The 19889-nt window shown below is 36.4% G+C and overlaps 2 protein-coding genes across 3 annotated transcripts in view; both read left to right on the forward strand.

The window, feature by feature from the left end:
• PGR7 (proton gradient regulation 7) overlaps positions 1 to 19889 on the forward strand; it is an 86342-nt gene that overhangs the window by 53375 nt on the left and 13078 nt on the right. The gene's annotated exons all lie outside the window — the stretch shown is intronic.
• On the forward strand, positions 14651 to 15950 carry LOC149566189 (uncharacterized). Its single transcript, XM_089819605.1, has 2 exons — positions 14651 to 15407; positions 15532 to 15950. Exons 1-2 carry the CDS (start codon positions 14689 to 14691, stop codon positions 15857 to 15859), a joined length of 1047 nt encoding a protein of 348 aa, XP_089675731.1. The 5' UTR covers positions 14651 to 14688; the 3' UTR covers positions 15860 to 15950.

The following is a 19889-nucleotide window of genomic DNA, read 5'->3' on the forward strand; positions in this document are numbered from 1 at the left end:
CTAGATATAATGCATTATGTATTGGCTGAGCCATTATTAAAGAATATTATATTGCCGCTATTATATATACATTATTGCCTTCGTTATAATAAATGTAATGATCCCTTAGAAGCTTGATCCAATTTGCCATTGTGTTATGCAAGGAACATTTGGGCATATAAGGAGAGTAAGTAACCTAGTGGAACATTCAAGTTCAATAGGAGGCTGATATGGTGGATATGCTTTTGTGCCCTTTAGAAGGCCAATGTGGCAGATATACCTCCATGCCAATTGAAGCCAATTTGGAAGATGTGTTTCCATGCCCCTCACGAGGTGAAATTATGGATGTAATTTCATGCCCATGAACTTGATGGGTAGGCTCAAAGCACTTTGTATGGTCTTCCATGGGCTTCATAGCAGGGATGAGTAATTGGTTAAAGCCCAAAGGGAATCTACATGCACATTACGTAAACTACAATGATGCTTAAGACAATGTTCCTACCCTAGGAGCAAAGATGTACCTCCTACAAGCACGATTGAAGAGTGTCAGTCGGGATCTAATGAGCAAAGGTATACCTCTAGCCATCTTACATCTCTTATTTGAAAAGAATTGGTGATTTTATTGCAAAAACTAGGGCGTTTGCAAAAGTGGGCATTATAGGTAAGTATTGGTGCAGCATATTAAAGTGATGTTAATGATACCAGCAGCATATGTAGTTACCTACAGCTGGACAGATCATTTGTGAGTGATGATAATGAAGAAATAAAATTATAGTTATATTCTGTATCTTGTGTTGTTGTCAATAATAATTTTTTGATGATTGTAATAACTTTTAAATCTGTTTGGTTTTTTTAAATCTGCTGTTACAACTATGCTCGAGGCATCTTGTTATTCAATATCCCATGTTTGATCTGCATATAAATTTATAATCTAATTTTTGACTGCAAGTGTAAATTCTCTCTAATCATATATACTTCTCCTTGTGTTCTTATCACTTGCTGAATATATAGTTATACAATTGCTGATTAGAATGCTGACTTCAATATGCTTTCAGACTGACCGTATTTTATTGGCCGACTCTCTGTCCAAGTGTTCAACTGAATGGTACAGCAGCCATTATTAGGTAGAAAAGTCATGTTTATTTCCATACAGATATCGCAGCTTTCTGTGTACTCAGATGGGTATCATTGATTAATCATTGCCTTGTTTGATTGTATTAATCGCTATTTGTGATGTTGGTTTTATATTATTTGTCTTGGCATACAATTGCTGATGAAGTCAACCTTATAAAGCTTACTTGGGTTTTTGTCTTCCAGCTTCCTTATCCCATGATTCACATCTAATTAATGATTTAATTATAATTCTTTATATATAATAATATAATATATATTTGTAATAATATATTATAGATATCATATTATGTTAAATAAGGATATTTTACAATACATTTTATTAATATTGGTAATTATTATTGTTAATGATAATAGTATTATTACCAGATTCATGTCCTAGAGCTTGGGTTTGGGTCAAGGTTCGCTGTGGGTTCGGGCAAGGTCCTGATTTTGGACCATGGGTCCATTTGGGTCCTTGTTGGCATGAACCTGAGGGAACCCATTGCGAACCCACGAGGACCCGCAGCAGTAGGGTCCAAAAAATGAAATAAAACAACTTAAAGTAATGTTTTTAAAAATATTCTTTTTTATGTAACCCTAAAAGGAGCCTAATAAAAAACATGTCACTCATCTAATCTCTCATTTTGGCGTGCCCATTTTGCAAGTTTTAAGAGAAGGTTGTAGAGATTGTTCCAACAATGATGTAATGTCTTTTTTTTTCTAGGACATTATAATTCTGTGCGCTGGCTCGCTTCGCCTCGGTTTTAGGGGTGGAAAGGTTCTTTGTAGGGTTCAGCTCGAGGTTTGGCCTAGGCAGTTCCAGTTTCAGACTCATTGGAGCAGTTTGGTAGGTTGTCCGGATACTTACTATTTTTAGAAGTAAGCAACGCGTCATATTTTCGGTATCTCAGTGTTGGTTTGGAAGCGTCTTGGCGAGAGCTTTCCAAAGAGCTATTGCATGTGATTATTTGAGTTCATTTGGTTAGCTATTTTAATGCCTGATGATTATATGGTTTCCTGACTAAGTGACTATTAAAGTCATTTAATTTGTCACTTCATTTTAAAAGTTACTATGTTCACTTAAGTGACTAAAGGACAAAAAAGGTGCTTTATCCCACATTGCTTAAAAGAGCGTGCATCACTTTGTGAAAAGATATAAAGGGACAAGCAGCTCCACACGTGAGGACATGAAGATTATAATATTCAATCAAATATTAATCTAGGTACTGGAAACAGTTGCTGGTTTCTTCTTCTAGGACGCAAACCCTTGGAGAAGCGTTTGAAGGTTGGACGCAAACCTAGCCTTCTTACAGGTTTCATTTGTATTTCCAATCTGACCGTCATTTTCTGTTTATAAGATTGGATTACTTGAGTTGTTGCACGTTATTGTATTGCTGATGTATAATATAGTAGCGCATTTTGAGTTATTTGAGACTCCTGGTTTTAATATGTACTTCTAATTATTGGAGGAAATAAATACATTTCTTTCTGGAGTTTCTCGTATGTTATTTTCTGGTTATGAACGATTAATGTTATGGAATTTAGATTAAGTATTGGTTTACTGTCCGGATTTGAATCTGCACTTACATATCAAGGGTTCGAGGAAAATATCCAGAAGGGGATATTACAGATGAGGATCTAGATATGGTTGCAGTCAGGGGTGAAGCCATAGACCCCTCATTGTTTGATGACCCATTTGACCCCTGAAGGGCATTTGATACTATGATCATTGATAAACTATTAAACACTTGCCATTTATCATTATGTTTGAAACTTTATTATTTGATGAACTACTCTATGTTTTGAAATTTCGTTTTGCAATTTAGTAATTCAATGTATTATTTTCTTTACAATCAAGAACATAGATTAATGAGTGGGTATTTAAGTTTTATCTTGGACATTTGGCATTGAACAAGGATCAAGCAACATATATTCATACCATGAAATGACTAGGATTTGCAATTATGCACTTTTCTCTTATTTTTTTGTACACACACATACACACACATGCACTCACGAACCCACCCATGAACCCAAATGGGAATTTTTTTTTTTGTTCGAATCCATGAACCCAAACTTGAACCTGGATGTGTCCCCAAACCCGAATCGGTAATTATTGTTAATTATTTAATTAATTAATTATATTTATAATTTAATATTATTATTTATTCATCTTATATAGGATAGGGAATATTAATTTTTCAATCAATCTTTATATTGTCTTATAGGTCATTATTTATTAATAATTTATATATTTAATTTTATCGTCATTATTACTATTTACTATTAAATCATATTTCAAAAATGGGGACATCACAATATTGCATCTTGGGTTGAAGATGATTTTGGTTAGTTATGTATTTTTGCCTCTTGACATCTCATATCAGAACTATGCACCTTACAAGATTCATCTTTACCTATTCTACAAGTAGTTATATCATCCTTCTGTATCCGAGCATCCTCATCATTAGGATTTTCCCTCTAATCATTGTAAGACAACTCTTCCTTTCTGCTCATTAGGAGACCACTGACATGCTCAAATATTGCTCACTGAGTTTTCTCAACTCAAGGTGGACATAACACTTCGATCTCAACATATGATATGCTGGGAAAGGGGGACATTGACTAACAACTCCATTTTTTTCTAGTGTGAAAACATCTGTTACACACCAATGATATTAACCATATTCTTTCTACCAATAACCATATCTGAACCTTGAATGCGATCTTCATGGAATTCTATTCTATCAGAAACTCTGACACCTTGTCTTTAAGAAAGTGTATTAGCCTATTTGGCACTCCTGTTTATCTTCATATTTATATATTGGTTGGGGGGACAATAGCCATCGAAATATGTTATAAGGTATTGATATTGCCACAACTTTGCAAATGTTGATCAATTAGTCGGTGCACCTTTCTTCTCCCAACAAGCATATCTGCTCCTTTTGTTTCATAATCAAAACACTGTATTTTTCTATGTTCTCTGATTATGCTATTAACTGAGGTTTTAGAAGTGTATAGGTATCGTTTTCTAGAATCTTCACAATTTTTTTTTCTACTTGAAGTTCCTAATTTTGAAATTCGATGGACAAGTCTAAATTACTTATCATAATTTTGAGCTTCCCATGTTTGAAACACTTAAGCATTGATTGAAGCTACATCTTCTTTCTGGTATTTTGGTTGCATTATTCTACCCTCCTCAAGTTTTCTGATTTATTGATTTCTATTTGGTCGAAACAAAGTTGCCACTCTTTACTTTAAGAAGAAACAAAAATCATCTATCAGGAAAATTTTGAAACCACCAAACAAGAACTGTTCTCTCATTTATTTTATGTACCCTGAAATCACAACAACTAACTTCTTTTTTGAGCTACTAGGGTCTATGGAATACAAATTGGATTTTAATTCCATTGGCAATGGTACCAAAATTTTAGGTCCTAAAATAGGAAGGTCAAAACTGTAGAGCTTTTCTTCACCTTCAAGATCAGGGGTTTGCTATCAAGAAGGTAAAGGGAGGCTCATCCACATATTTAGGAAGGTTAAAGGATAAGTACGAGCGTGGGTAAACTCGCTGACACTTTAGGCTCAGCTTGAAACTAAGAGGGGTGTTCCTAGAGGTCTTCTTAACAAGAGAACAAGCCAGGGCTCACAAGAAATGACTGTAGAAAAAGTTTAGTTCAAAGCCTTAACAACTTTTCTATAAGAACTTCTTGGCAGTGACATTTGCAATTGAACGAAGATAAAAAAAACACATTTGAAAGAAACTAAACATGCTCACTTCTTGTTGCTAAACATATTACTATTAGCACACAGAAGTATGATCTAACATGATCCAGATTGCATGGGAATTAGAATATACAACCTGTAACATGCTTTGGCTACTTTTTTTTCTAGTCACTAGGTGCAAGTATAGAGGCATTCTCCAATAAGCTAATACTACATGATCATGAGAATTGGTTTCCAGCTTCTAAATGACTTGAGTTCAATTTCTGCTGATTAGTTGATAATTAAAGGTTACAAGTCATTATTTCATGTTTGGCTAAGGTTCATACTTTGTCATTATATGTGAAAAATCACACACAAACATAGACTAGATGTTTAAGCCTTTTTAAGGTCACACCAAGAAATAGAACATATTCATACCACCAAGAAATAGAACATATCCATACGTCTATCCTTGAGATTTCAGAATTCTCAGAACAGTAGATAGGTTTCCTAGGGATCACTGTATAGCTTCACAAAGTGCTGTAGAGAAGGCTTCAGTGGCTAAAGAAAATTTCATCTTGTCATTCCTCAACTCCATTGGATTGGGTTTTGAGTCTTCTGTGCTATTATTTTTTTGGTCAACATTTTTAGGTTCTCAGATCTTTGTAGTATTAGTTATTTGATTCAATGCTTACAACTATCATTTTTCTTTCATCTTCAACAAATCTCATCCCTAATAGTCCTGCTGAATATCTGATTCCAGCAACATCTACAAGCATTCTAAACATCCTAAACATCTTTGATACATGCACCTCAGCTTATCTGTCTTTTATAATATGGATCAGTAATTTCTATTCTTGGTTTTATTCACAACTATGTGGCATTCAGATAATACCATAAATTGTCTAATAGGACACCCTTATTCATTCTCAGAATATCACATAATCAATAAGTCACATTTGCTTGCTCACTTGATTTCTGTTCATTACTTGCTGAATATTACAAATCAACATGTTCACATAAGGAGAAATCCTCCTGTTATTGTTATTGACCTTCTGATGGAGCTCAAACTTTTTGTCAAAAAATTAAGACCTCCATGTTACATTTCAAAGGAGAAATCAATATTGATGGTGCTACGCTATTGGTTGATGTAATTTTGAAGACATTATTTATATATATGATGACAGGCCATCTCAAGTAGCTTTGGAAGAAGCCATAGTAAAAGCCTTGAGAAATCCTATAATTGCAAAAGCCTTTGTTGGGGCACTTGTTCAATCTACCAAGGAGCATGTAAAGGCTGGTTTAAATATAGCATGTTACAAATTATTCAGAGGGTCCTGCATACTAGTTAGAATGGGTATCAAAGAATGCTCTTCAGAGAATTGCTCCTGTATAAGCATTCCTGCTTTGTGTTCGTGTACCAGCATCAACATCATTGATAGCATACAGTATAAAGACAAACAATGAAGATGCTTTCAAATGTTGAGGCATGTATGCATCGCTGGAGACGTTTGAATGGTTCAAGAAGCTTTGTTGAAGTAAAATCCCAGAAGCAGCACTAGCACTGTTGATGAATTAAGATGATTTCAGAATATACAGAGACAATCGAACCTGTATAAAACAAAGAAATACATATACACGCAGTCCAGCATATATAAATATATAAACATGGTGCTCAACATAGAAGATACGAATGCACTCTGAAGATATTGAGAATTATCCTTCACTCACATTGTAGACTCGTATATTCTGCCTGAAGAGTTATCATTCGAACTTCTATCAATACACAAAAATGAAGCAAAGAGCAGATGTCATAATACATGGAACTGGCTCAATAACAGGTATCTCTTGACCACAAAATATTTTTCTCTATATTTGAAATGATCAATGACATGCTTTTCTCTATTCGCGCATGGTACTGTCGGAAGCCCAAGATTAACTGGACTGGAAAAGATTGAGAACAAGGAAACATATGTTGCACTTTCACAAATAACTATCGATGCCATCACTTCAAAGTCAAATCTAGTTCAAACATGTGCAGTCTGTCTGTAAGGATTTTCCAATCGCAAATGCTCTGAAGCCTCACTGTTAATCCCCAGACCACACGCAGATGATGTCAAGGCTGTTGGTGTAGGAAAGATACTTGCAGGTTAAGAGGACGATACTGAGACTGAAGGCCCCATCCAAATTTGCGGTGGATTTAATCAATTCGCATCCTTTTAAAGTGATGTGTGTTAAGTGTCTTCAAGAAACTCTGTGACCATGAAAGGCAATTCTTCTCCGTGCCTGTGGAAAGATAAAATATATATCGTGCATCACAAACATTATTATAAAATACCATTAAGAGGAGAAATCATTGAGTAAATGTAATGTCCCCTTTTTAGCATTCATAGCATGATGTTGTCGTTAGCCTATTTCCCCACGGTCCCGTAGGCTAACCAAGACATTAAAGGGGCTTAGAGGCCATTTGGCCTAGATAGTTTCAGTTGCAGGTCTTTCTGAGGGGTTTTGAGGCAACTTTGGGCATACTTACTATTTATAGTAAGTCATCTTGGACATGGGCGGACATCCAGTGGCAACGGTATGTCGATGGTAATTGTTTAAAATCGACAAGAAAATTTGTTTATCATTGATAAGATTTGTTATGCATTGATAAAGCTATTTTATAAAGTTAAATTTAAATATTTAACTTTATTAATGCATAGACTATAGTTTGTGGGAAATATTTAAATTAAAAGAGTCCCCTTTATTTTATAACACATTGGAGACATAAGTTACATAAAGGGAGTTATGTTTTATCCCACATTGAGAAAACGAAGGATGGAGCTCTTTGTGAGAACACTATAAAAGAAATGGAAGAGCTTCTTTTAAGCATGCTTGGAAATATCAAAGAAATTGGGAAATTTTCTGAAGATTGTCTCAATAGTTTGAAGAACGAAATCCTTTCAAGCTGGAAATCTTGATGCCATTGAAAAATATGGTCTTGAGATTCAACATAGTAGCAGTCCGAAAAAGCAGATACGAAAAAGCAGTCCGAAAGTGCGGAACCGAAAAAGCAGGCTGAAAAAGCAGTCCGTAAAAACAGTCCGAAAAAGCGGAACCGAAAAAAGCAAGCTAAAAAAGCAATCCGAAAAAAGTAGTTCAAAAAAGCAAAAATGAAAAAGCAAATCCGAAAAAAACAAGTGGAAAAGCAGATCGGAAAAAAGTAAAGCAGAAGGGGCAGCATTGTAGAAAATTATTACAGCCATCTACAACCAGGTTCTTTGTTAGTATTGCTTTTTAGGGTGTTATAAGCTTTCAGCTGTAAGTGTGCATTATACCAGCATTATCATTTTGTAATCCATGTAAATGCCAAAGTCTTGGCCATATTTCATGAGCATTGTATTTTTCATTGCAATTAAGAAGATAATAGTTGCTGGTGTCATTTAAGCAATTTAATATCATTATTTATCAGCTAGTTAGTTTGCATACCAACTGTTTGTAAAAATGCCAATTGGCTGTAGGTGTTCATTTCTCATGCTTAGATCATATATATGCACTGAATATTGTCAAAATTAGTAGCACACTCATGTTAGGCCATTGTGTAGTTGATTTGGAGTCTTCTAGCACAAGTTTCTCATTGATGCAAATTGAAAAAAGAGTCATTTAAAGCCAGCTGAAATACTATATCAGTCATACGTCCCTTGCATGTGAATTGTTTGACGAAATTCATTGAGTTTTCATCAGCATTTTTTGAGAGCAGATTTGAGGAGGGCCATTACAGTGGTATTAGAGCTTGCTTGCAAAGTGTTTGACAAAATGTCAAACAATTGAAGTATAAAGATTTTTGGTGTTTGAAGAAGTTATAACCTATTGGGGTTATTATAGTGGTATCAGAGCGGTTTCTTGCCATCCTGTGGAGGTCTTATTGGGAATTTGGAATAGCCAGATAGAGAGAAAAATGTTTGACAAAATGAATGCCGGTCTAGATCAGGGAAATGAAAGATTCTTACAGTTATTAAACACCTTAGCATAGGGACAACGATCAGTAGAGTAGAGGACACAGGAACAGAGTCAGAGATTGGAGCTTATGATGCAGATGATGGCTCGTCAAATGGGGTTGAACGCTAACATAGGTGGAGGAAATAATCAGAATGGTAATAATCGTAATGGTAACAATCAGAATGGGAATAATCAGGGTGGGACACATAATGGAGGTGAACAAGTTGGGAACAATTTCGGTCATGCACCCCAACAAGCTAGGACAGTGAGTTCGAGGCCCATGATTCCCACATTTTCTCCTAGAGCTCCAGAGTAGCCTGTACCAAAGCCCCAGATCACTGATATACAGGACCAGTTGAGGAGAGATTGGGAAGCCGGAGGTCCAGATTTTACTGCTGCAATTACCTTTAGGGAGTATATGGATGTGCGGATGAAACATATTCCACATGGACATGACAGGAACCAGAGCTATGAGCTACGGAAGAAAGTAGGGAAACTTCAGTTACCATATTATGATGGCTTGGGGAAGTCTACAGCAAGAGCTTGGGTTCAAAATCTTGACACATACTTTCAAACGAACCTTATGCCTGAGGAAGAAGCTATAAAGTATGCAGCAATTCACCTGGATGGGTTAGCACACAAGTGGTGGCATCATGGTATGGTTACTATGGGTCATGCACACATTACCTCATATGTGGAGTTTAAGGAGAGACTGATTGAACGTTTTGATAGGCCTAAGGATCGCACCTTCCCTATGAGAGGCAAAAACTTGTATGAGGAGCTAAACAGACATACTGATTCGATACAGGGAGACATTAGCACATCTTCAGGTAATGGTTTATCTGCATCATCTTCACAGGTAGAAGGGGTTACAGATGTTGTGCAGGTTGAGCTAGTAGTATTAGAAGGTGATATCACAAATACACCGGATTGTGTGATTGACATAGATAGTGATTCCAGTACAGTTGGGCTGGATGAAGTTACAACAGTTGAGGATACTGTCATGTTTGAGGATAGTACAGTTGATCAGAAAGTGAGCATTCAGGACTTTGCAGAAAATGAGTATCAAACACAGTTGGATGCTTCACATGAGATAGAGGCTAGTAGCTCTTCACTTGGTTTGGCAAGCCAGCTGAAGACAGGGGACAAGGATATTGTTGCGGCTTTATCTCATCATGACAGGATGCATGGATTGATTGAGAATCACATTTGGATGATTCAACTGCAGGAGAGACAAAAGGGAGTCACAACAGGTTCTTCTTGTGACAACTTATAGCAGATCAATGAAGGCATAGAGGCAATGAAGGTAAGTTACATACACCTACTTTCAGATCGCAATCATCTCCTTAATCTTGCAGGCATCTATTTAGATGCATTGAAGAAGGAGGAGGAGGTTGACTGGCTTTCTCATGAGCTGGAGGATACTCGGAATTCCTTGGTGTGTATTCAGTTGGCTCTCCAGAATTTTGAGAGACATGTGGACGAGCTTTGTTTTGAGGTGAGCTCAGTTCAGGAGTTAGCGCGTATAGCAGGGACTCAGTTTTCTTTTACAGTCAGATCACATGTTGATGATTTCTCAGAGATGACAGAGTTTACAGGAGAGTCCCAGGATCTGAGTATTACAGATGATAGCTATTCTGAGGTTACTCCTTTGGACAGTGTACCAGGGATAGAGTATAGGAGTTCGACCAGTCAGCACAATCATGTGTCTAGTCAACTGAGAGTTGGCAAGCGAGACATTTCTATCGCTTGCGAGCATTTCGATGCTGCTCGTCAGTTGTTAGCAGTTTATGAATGGGGTTCTCCTACTAGTGATGAGCAGGGAGGCAGTTATCTTTCTTTGATAGAGATCCACTCTTTATGGGAGGCTATCCGGATTCTGAGACAAAATTATATGCAGTTGGTAGCCGACAGAGATTATTTTATGGAGTGGGGCAGTACAGCATATGACACATTATTGGTCAAGGAAGATGAGGTGAGTGAGCTTACTCAGCAGCTCGAGATGACTTCTGAGTTTCTTGAGAGTACACAGTTGGCTTTCGAGGAGTCACAGTTTCATTTAGCTGAGGTGACCGTGGAGTTGGAACGACTTCAGTCTTTACTCGATTCTGTACAGTCACTGACCGTGGTGTTTGGTGATTCGAGGATGTCCATGGTTGAGGTTGATAGAGGCAATGGAGATGAGGATATATCTGTCCACGACACTAGTATTGGCATATTTGGTTTGTTTCCACTGGAGGTAGGTTCAGTTGAGTTAGGCACTGCAGCTGAGCATTGTGGTATGTTTGACTTGAAGGGCACAGAGACTAGTGATTTTGTTGATTCTGCGCCCTTGGCTGTATCATCATCTGACTTAGCTGATGATCAGTCACAGTTGGTCATATCATGTCTATAGGATGAGTCTTCGACTGAGATTGGTTCTTTTTACCGGCATTATACTAAAGGATATGTTCATCGGTTTGCTTTTGATCCATGTGTTGAGGAGTTGATGACAGACAGATTTGGACTGGGCTCTCATTTTTGCTATCTACCGTGTAATGACTATTCACCATCAGCAATGCATGGGTGTTATGGTTATGAGACAGTGGCCGGTAATCTGCAGAGTTGTGTTAATTGCAGTAGATGTACAGTGTGTGGATTCTTTGTATTTGATGCAGTTTCATGTGGGAGTGGTCACCATTGTAGCAGAGTTGGAGTGTGCATTCCGCATAACACGGTGGGTTGTGTGGATGGTGTTTATTATGTTGACAGTTTGGGTGATCTACTCTACTTGGGGTCTAATATTTTGAGAGTTTGTGTCTCGTGGGTTCCTGACTATGGCAGTAGTGGATTTGGAGTTCAGTTGCACCGTGATTCACAATTCATTTATGGATTCCTCTTGGTTAATTTTCAGAGGTTGTTGCAGGAGCCTATGTTGACTAACAACACTATAGTTCATGACTACATTTGGGATCCAGGTGGATTGATTGGGTTGTTGTTCGGCCATTGCTTGGGGACAAGCAATTTTGGGAAGGGCGGACTGTAATGTCCCCTTTTTAGCATTCATAGCATGATGTTTTCCTTAGCCTATTTCCCCACGGTCCCGTAGGCTAACCAGGATATTAAAGGGGCTTAGAGGCCATTTGACTTAGATAGTTTCAGTTGCAGGTCTTTCTGAGGGGTTTTGAGGCAACTTTGGGCATACTTACTATTTATAGTAAGTCATCTTGGACATGGGCAGACATCCAGTGGCAACGGTATGTCAATGGTAATTGTTTAAAATCGACAAGAAGACTTGTTTATCATTAATAAGATTTGTTATGCATTGATAAAGCTATTTTATAAAGTTAAATTTAAATATTTAACTTTATTAATGCATAGACTATAGTTTGTGGGAAATATTTAAATTAAAAGAGTCCCCTTTATTTTATAACACATTGGAGACATAAGTTACATAAAGGGAGTTATGTTTTATCCCACATTGAGAAAACGAAGGATGAAGCTCTTTGTGAGAACACTATAAAAGAAATGGAAGAGCTTTTTTTAAGCATGCTTGGAAATATCAAAGAAATTGGGAAATTTTCTGGAGATTATGTCTCAATAGTTTGAAGGACGAAATCCCTTCAAGCTGGAAATCTTGACGCCATTGAAAGGTATGGTCTTTAGATTCAACATGATAGCAGTCCGAAAAAGCAGATATGAAAAAGCAGTCCAAAAAAGTGGAACTGAAAAAGCAGTCCGAAAAAGCGGAACTGAAAAAAGCAAGCTAAAAAAGCAATCCAAAAAAAGCAGTTCGAAAAAACAAAAACGAAAAAGCAAATCCGGAAAAAGCAAGTGGAAAAGCAGATCGGAAAAAAGCAAAGCAGAAGGGGCAGCATTGTAGAAAATTATTACAGCCATCTACAACCAGGTTCTTTGTTAGTATTGCTTTTTAGGGTGTTATAAGCTTTCAGCTGTAAGTGTGCATTATACCAGCATTATCATTTTGTAATCCATGTAAATGCCAAAGTCTTGGCCATATTTCATGAGCATTGTATTTTTCATAGCAATTAAGAAGATAATAGTTGCTGGTGTCATTTAAGCAATTTAATATCATTATTTATTAGCTAGTTAGTTTGCATACCAACTGTTTGTAAAAATGCTAGTTGGCTGTAGGTGTTCATTTCTCATGCTTAGATCATATATATGCACTGAATATTGTCAAAATTAGTAGCACACTCATGTTAGGCCATTGTGTAGTCCATTTGGAGTCTTCTAGCACAAGTTTCTCATTGATGCAAATTGAAAAAAGAGTCATTTAAAGCCAGCTGAAATACTATATCAGTCATACGTCCCTTGCATGTGAATTGTTTGACGAAATTCCTTGAGTTTTCATCAGCATTTTTTGAGAGCAGATTTGAGGAGGGCCATTACAGTGGTATCAGAGCTTGCTTGCAAAGTGTTTGACGAAATGTCAAACAACTGAAGTATAAAGATTTTTGGTGTTTGAAGAAGTTATAACCTATTGGGGTTATTACAGTAAAATAAGCATTGAAGTTCATAACAATCGACATATGTTAATAATTTGGTGCGGTTATAATTTAGAGAAGGTATATTATTATTGAAGAGACATAACCTTTTGAAAAGTCACATCCTCAAAAGGATATAAATAGAATAAGTAATATTCCAAAAAAGATATATTCGAACAATCATATTCTACAAGAAGCATTTATAAAACATATATTCTTGTAAGGAGGAATAAGAGCTTAATATGACTTTGTAATGTAAATTCAAATATTTTATTTTAATAATAAAATTAAAGGTCCTTTGTTTATTTTTAATGGCATGGAGATTTAAATTGTAGATGATTTGTCCTTTGTAATTATTTTTTGAATTCTGTGTACAATTTAAATATCAGATAAGTGGACACAGTCATTTAACATCTTAAACTTGATCATCATAGATCTTGTGAAATATCAAATTGTTTTCATATCTATGTCCAGTTTGTCTCCCTACCAGAGGAGTTAAAGTTCAATTTGGACTAATTTAAGATTGAATAATATTTGGTCTGTCGCATCTTGATTATTTAATTGTTGGTAGTTCAAGTGCATAAGAACTTTATAAAGTTGCACGTGAAAATTCATTGAAGTTGACTCTATTGCCCGGATGAGCAGAGGCACTGGTCTTTCTATTATTGAAGTCAGAAAATCTATATCTTCCTTCCTACAAGCATCAAATTCATTATTAACAAACCTTATACAAAACATTCAATTATTTCAATTACTTAGCATTCAGTTTTAGTCATAGTTGGAACACTCGCGAAGTACTTGGAAAATTTCAAACACTTGCCGAGTTTTTAAGCTTGGCAAGTTTTTTGCCGTTTAACGCGCAGCTCCAAAAACTTGCTGGAAATTCAAAAAATCACCGAATAATCGCCGATTACTCAGCGAATTTTTCCTTAAAACTCGCAGTTCCTGTAGCCCGTGGGCTGTGATGGCTAAATAGGGCAAAAACTCATTTTTTTTTCATTGTTTGTTGCATTTGTGTTCTCTAGAGCCTTGAGGTGTGGAGTGAAGAAGGTTTGGAGGCATTCTTAGTTGATTGCAAGTGATTCAAGGCAGATTTGAGTGGATTTTAGAGGATTCTAACCGGTTTTAGAATGCAAATCTCTTTCCAGGTATGTTCCTTTTATCATAGTTTGAAAACTTTTTATAGTTTTAACAAATGTTCTATTGTGTTTGTTGTTGTTTGTAAATGATTTCAAATCATTTAAAAACATTTTAACTCTATGTTTGAATCGTTTGAAAGCCATTCAGCTCTTATGTTTCACAATTTTTTTTGAAGAATATGTAAGATTTTCTAAAAACAAACCCTAGTTGTTCTAACTTCTAACTTTGTTTATTTTTATTTTTATAAATTTATGTGTAGGGCAGTGGTCAAGCATTAAAAAAAATGACAAACCCGCAAGAAGAGTGGCCACAAACACCATGCCCATCTAGATATATAGGCACTCGGCCTAAAAATGCAAGAGATAAGGCATGGTGGTATGCCTATGAAGCTCCAAATGATGTTGGGAAGGTTATATGCATTCCATGTGAGAGACTTATTTTTGGAGGCATAAACCGCTTCAAATACCACCTTGCAGGCATAAAGAAACATGATTCAAATCCTTGTCTCAAGGTAACTGAAGAAGAAAAAAGATTCATCAATGCCCTACTTGCAGCTGCTGAAGAGAAAAAATTGAATAGGGAGAGGGCGAAATTAGCTATGAGGGCAGCCATAGCTGAATTTGAAGGAGCTCCTTTTGATATGCAAGAAGAAGAAGCACTTGAGAACATACTAAGATCTCTTCGTGGCCCACGAATCCGCAAACAAAATGCCTCTTTTGCTAGTCCCACTTCTACATTTCCTAGTTCTTCATCACCATTCGCATCAGGGATAGGGAGTTATTTTGTGCCCAGGAACACAGCTGGATCACAACCATCATTAGAGGGCACCAGATGGTTCAAGGAGGTGCATGAGCAAACTGATATTGCAGCAGCTGATTTTTGGCTTTTCAACAATATCTCAATGTATGCGGCTGATAGTCCCAATTGGTTGAATTTGGTGAATGCAATTTTAATATCGGGCAAAGGATACAAGCCGCTTGCTCGCAAGTATATGAGTGGAAGGTTAGTATTTAACTATTTAGTAATTGTAAATAATTGTGATTCACTTCAGTTCATTGTTATATTTTAAATCTTAATTGTTATTTCCTATTTTTTACTAACACTTTATTACACCTAAATTTTGTAGGTTGCTTGACCATGCGGTTGGTAGGGCAAGAGTATTGATAAAAGACCAAAAGAAAGAGTGGAAGAAGTATGGCTGCACCATTTTATCAGATAGGTGGACAGATGGAAGAAGTAGAACCATTATTAATTTCTTGGTTGTTTGCAAAGATGATGTGGTGTTTTGGAAATTTGTTGACACCTCCAACAAAGTGCAAAATGCACACACATTGGCTTTAATTTTGGACAATGTTGTCATGGAGGTGGGACTAAAGAATGTGGTGCAAATAATCACGAATAATGCAACAACATATGTGGCAGTAGGTAAATTTAATTTTTTATGTTCAATATGAATCATGAATAGTAATGCTATGGTATTATTCAATTTAGATTTGATGTAAATATGGAAAGTTTGTAACTAATTATTGATTTTTCACTAATCTTTTAGGTAGAATCCTTGAAGAGAGGCATTCCACACTTTTTTGGTCACCTTGTACAGCACATGTCCTTGACCTTCTTTTGGAGGACATAGGAAAACTTGATTGGGTGAGTCCAGTTGTGGAAGATGCTAGGCAAGTCACCAAATATATCTATAATCACCCATGGGTTCTCAATTTGATGAGAAAGACCACTGAAGGCAAAGATTTGGTGAGACCCGCTATGACAAGGTTTGCAATGGTGTTCTTGACATTGCAAAGTATTCTCGACCACATATTGGCTTTGAAACAAATGTTTGTGTGCTGATTGGTTTGCTTTGTCTTACTCAAAGAAGCCCGAAAGAGAGGCCGTGGCACGGATAGTCTTTGATGATAGTTTTTTTGCAAAGGCTAAGGAGATTGTGGAGGTAACTTCAAGAATCAAAAAATTATATTTTTAGTTGATTCAAGTTTCATTATTAATTCATAACTTACTGTGTTATTAATTAATTTTTATTTTTCAAATTTCAAATGTAGATGTCTATGCCCCTAGTTAGAGTCTTGCGCATATGTGATGGGCAACAATCCCCAACAGGAGGTCTTTATGAGGCCATGGATAGGGCCAAAGAGGCTATTATAAATTACTATCATGGGGACAGACTCAGATTTGACCCCATTTGGGAAATAATTAATAGGTGGAACAATATGCTCCACCAACCCATTCATGCAGTAGGCTACTTCCTCAACCCCAAATTTAGGTACTATGATTGTCTTTGAAGTTGAGATTTTACTAAGACTTTATTTTACTTTACTTTTTAAGGTTGTGTAGTAGTAAGACTTGATATCATTTTCTATTTGTTTTAGGGCTGATGATTCCTACTCAGATCTTAACGGAGAGGTCATGGAAGGTCTCTCTAAATGCATTGAGAGAATGATATCCAATGAAGCAGGGAGAGACCTTGTTGTGACCGAACAACAAGTCTATGTGGAATCGAGGGGTAATTTGTTCTCTTCTATGCTAGCAAAGAGAGCAAGATCTACTCAAGCACCAGGTAAAGCATCAAACTTAAAATCTTTTGCACATTGATAAGTTGTGTTTCTGATTATCTTTTTTCATTGCTTTATAACTTTTTATATTTTGTTTTGCAAATGCTTGGTGGGCAAGTTGGGGTGGCAATACCCCCAATTTAAAGAATTTTGCTCTCAGAGTCTTATGCCAACCTTGTAGCTCATCCCATTGTGAGTGCAATTGGAGCTTATTTGAGTCCATCCACACAAAGAAAATAAATAGAATGACTCAAAAATTGCTTAATGACCTTGTTTATGTGCACTATAATCTTAAGTTGCGCATAAGAAGGGCATAGAGTTCAGCACTACCTGGTCCACTTGATATGTTAGAGATATATCCTTATTCTGATTGGACAACACAGGAACTAGGTCCATTGTTTACACCAAATGAGATCGCTGATTTGGAGAGGCAGGCCATGGAGGGGGATGCTAGAACTGATTTTCATTTCACAATGGATGACATTGATGACGAGAACGATGACGATTCAAGCTCAGAGGACGAGGAATTACCAGTGCCACATATAGGAGGAGATGCATCCTCTTCTAGGATGTCGAGCCAGTCAGTAGGGATGTTGAGCGAGGAGGCACAACCACAAAGTTCACAGTCACGCAACGCACACCCTATCCCAATGGGGGGCACTTCTTCGAGGACTAGACCCCCTCGCTTTCTTGCTAGTGCAGCTGGAAAGAGGAAGATGTGATTGTATTGATGTATTTAGACTTTTAGTATTTACTTTTGGTTTGACAGATTGAAACTATTTACTATTTTGCTTCTTGCCATGAGCATTCCGCATGAGAATGCAATTTCGTGCCCACTATGCATTTATATATATATCTAAACTCTGCTTGTTTCTTTTGTGTTCTCTTTAATTAACTTATCAGATGCATCTTCTCATTAAAATTTGCAAAATAAATGTATTTTTAATTAAATTTCAGCTTTTTATAGGTTGTTGAGTTTTTCCGGGTTCTTTTTTAAAATCGCCGAGTTTTTCTTAATTAAACTTTTGGGGGGCTTGCCGAGTTTTTGCCTTCGGCGAGTTTTCCAACTATGGTTTTAGTTTCATTGAGTTCAAGGACCTTGCCAGTCAGAGAACTCCAAAGCTTAAATTCGCTTTAGAAAAGCTCTGAACCAAGTGATCAGGTTCGAGGAGAAGGTCTACCCGCCTAGGTGTAGCGGAGCCTGAAGTGCAGGGAATCAAGGCGATTCTCGTTCGTTGGCCAAAATTGATTGCGAAATCCTATCGGAGAAGTGGGAAGCTCTTGGATTTTCCAATTTGTGGTTTTGGGAACCGACACCTTCTTCCCAACAAAATGATTGATACCACTATGTTATCATGTGAGTTTTATGGTCCTCCATTACAATTTTTTCAAAGAATCAGTGACCCTAATTTGCCCTTGTACTATGAAAAGGCTTCATTTTGCAATCTGTAACCATTAGGATGACATGCTTGGAATCTTTTCTATTTTCAAACAATGTTATAATTATTTGTCAAATGACAACATTTGTTCATAGTGCATTAACATCAAATGTGTTACATCCCAAATTTTTGCTGCATTATATAATATTCTAGCTGTTGGAAATATCATGTGAAGTTAGTTGTTCGGTAAATCTATTGAGAATAACGTGAAATTGATTTATTGATAAAATTGTTGAGATATTTTGATTCTTATGAAATGGAAATTTGGTTATTAGTTAATGTGTCATGTGGCATGTTAGTGAGCCGTTAAGATGAATTTGGAAAAATGAATATCCTAGAAAGTTAGAATGATTATGTGATATTTTTATTAATTATTGGAAATATGTTATTACCTAGAACCATTTCCATTTGGAGGAGCATGATGACGAGGGGAAGTGTTGCCAAAATGAGAGTTAGGAAGTGGACACCCAAATCCATCGACAGACCAATAGGTATTAACTTAACCACCTAGACCAAGGACTAGGGTGGCTTGGCAATGAAGAAGTATAGGGACTACCATGAGCTATTCAGATAAACAAATAAAAACATTATAAAGAACCTAAGTAAGAATATTACCTTCATTGTGTATTGATCTTTGTGTACCTTGCAAGCTAACATGTCTTAGTATAGTAATATCTCGTCTATACTCATACTTGTGTGGGTATGAAATATGTATCTATGTATACGCACACACATATATATGCGTATATATGTATGCGAATTTGTCATTAGTGTATACATATATATGTATGTACTATGGATATATATACTAAGTTGCATAGGTACCTTCCCCCCTCTGGACCAAGATAAGTTTGAACCGGTTTAAAATTCAGGTCCGGTTCGAACTTGGTTTGACCAAGGTACTCTTTTTTCAAACTTGCAAACCACTTTAAAAAATCGAACCCAGTTCGAACCCGCTACTATGGACAGCATTTAAAGTGTTTTATTTGCAATTTTTTATAATTTCTTGGCATCCATGAAACCTAAAAAGGTGTTATTAATTAGTTTTGTGCCCTCTCATTGTCATTTTATGTTTCTAAATAGGTTATTTTGTCTTAAGAGAGAGCACATAAGTTTTTGAGCAAGCATCTGGTTGTGCAAGGAGGAGTTTGAAGATTCTTCAAGTGTTTGTGGATCATTCATACACATTTGCAAGCTTGCAATGGCTGGAAAAGGTAAGATCTTATTCTATTTGCTATTGTTTTTGTTTTATTTTTTTCATTTTTCCAGTTCTCTTTCAATCTTCATATGTTCTTGAATCTTTTCCATTATTCCAAAATTGTCATTTTCTTGCATATAAATTATGAACATGTATCTTATTTTTTGCCATAGGGAAAAGAATGTCATCTACCTCTTCATCAATAGGCAACACCGAACAAAGAATGGAACCCAACTGTGATTCTCCTCTATGGAAGTATGTAGACATTATAAAACCCCTTCCA

This window comes from Cupressus sempervirens, chromosome 3, assembly GCF_028749045.1.
Source record: "Cupressus sempervirens isolate cs-2001-9-10 chromosome 3, ASM2874904v1, whole genome shotgun sequence".
Classification (NCBI taxonomy): Eukaryota; Viridiplantae; Streptophyta; class Pinopsida; order Cupressales; family Cupressaceae; genus Cupressus; species Cupressus sempervirens.

What these genes read in the sequence shown, in the direction of transcription:
- LOC149566189 (XM_089819605.1), top strand. Translation starts at nt 14,689, where the DNA reads ATGACAAACCCGCAAGAAGAGTGGCCACAAACACCATGCCCATCTAGA. An exon ending in CGCAAGTATATGAGTGGAAG is followed by an intron (nt 15,408 to 15,531) that starts GTTAGTATTTAA and finishes TAAATTTTGTAG; the next exon opens with GTTGCTTGACCATGCGGTTG.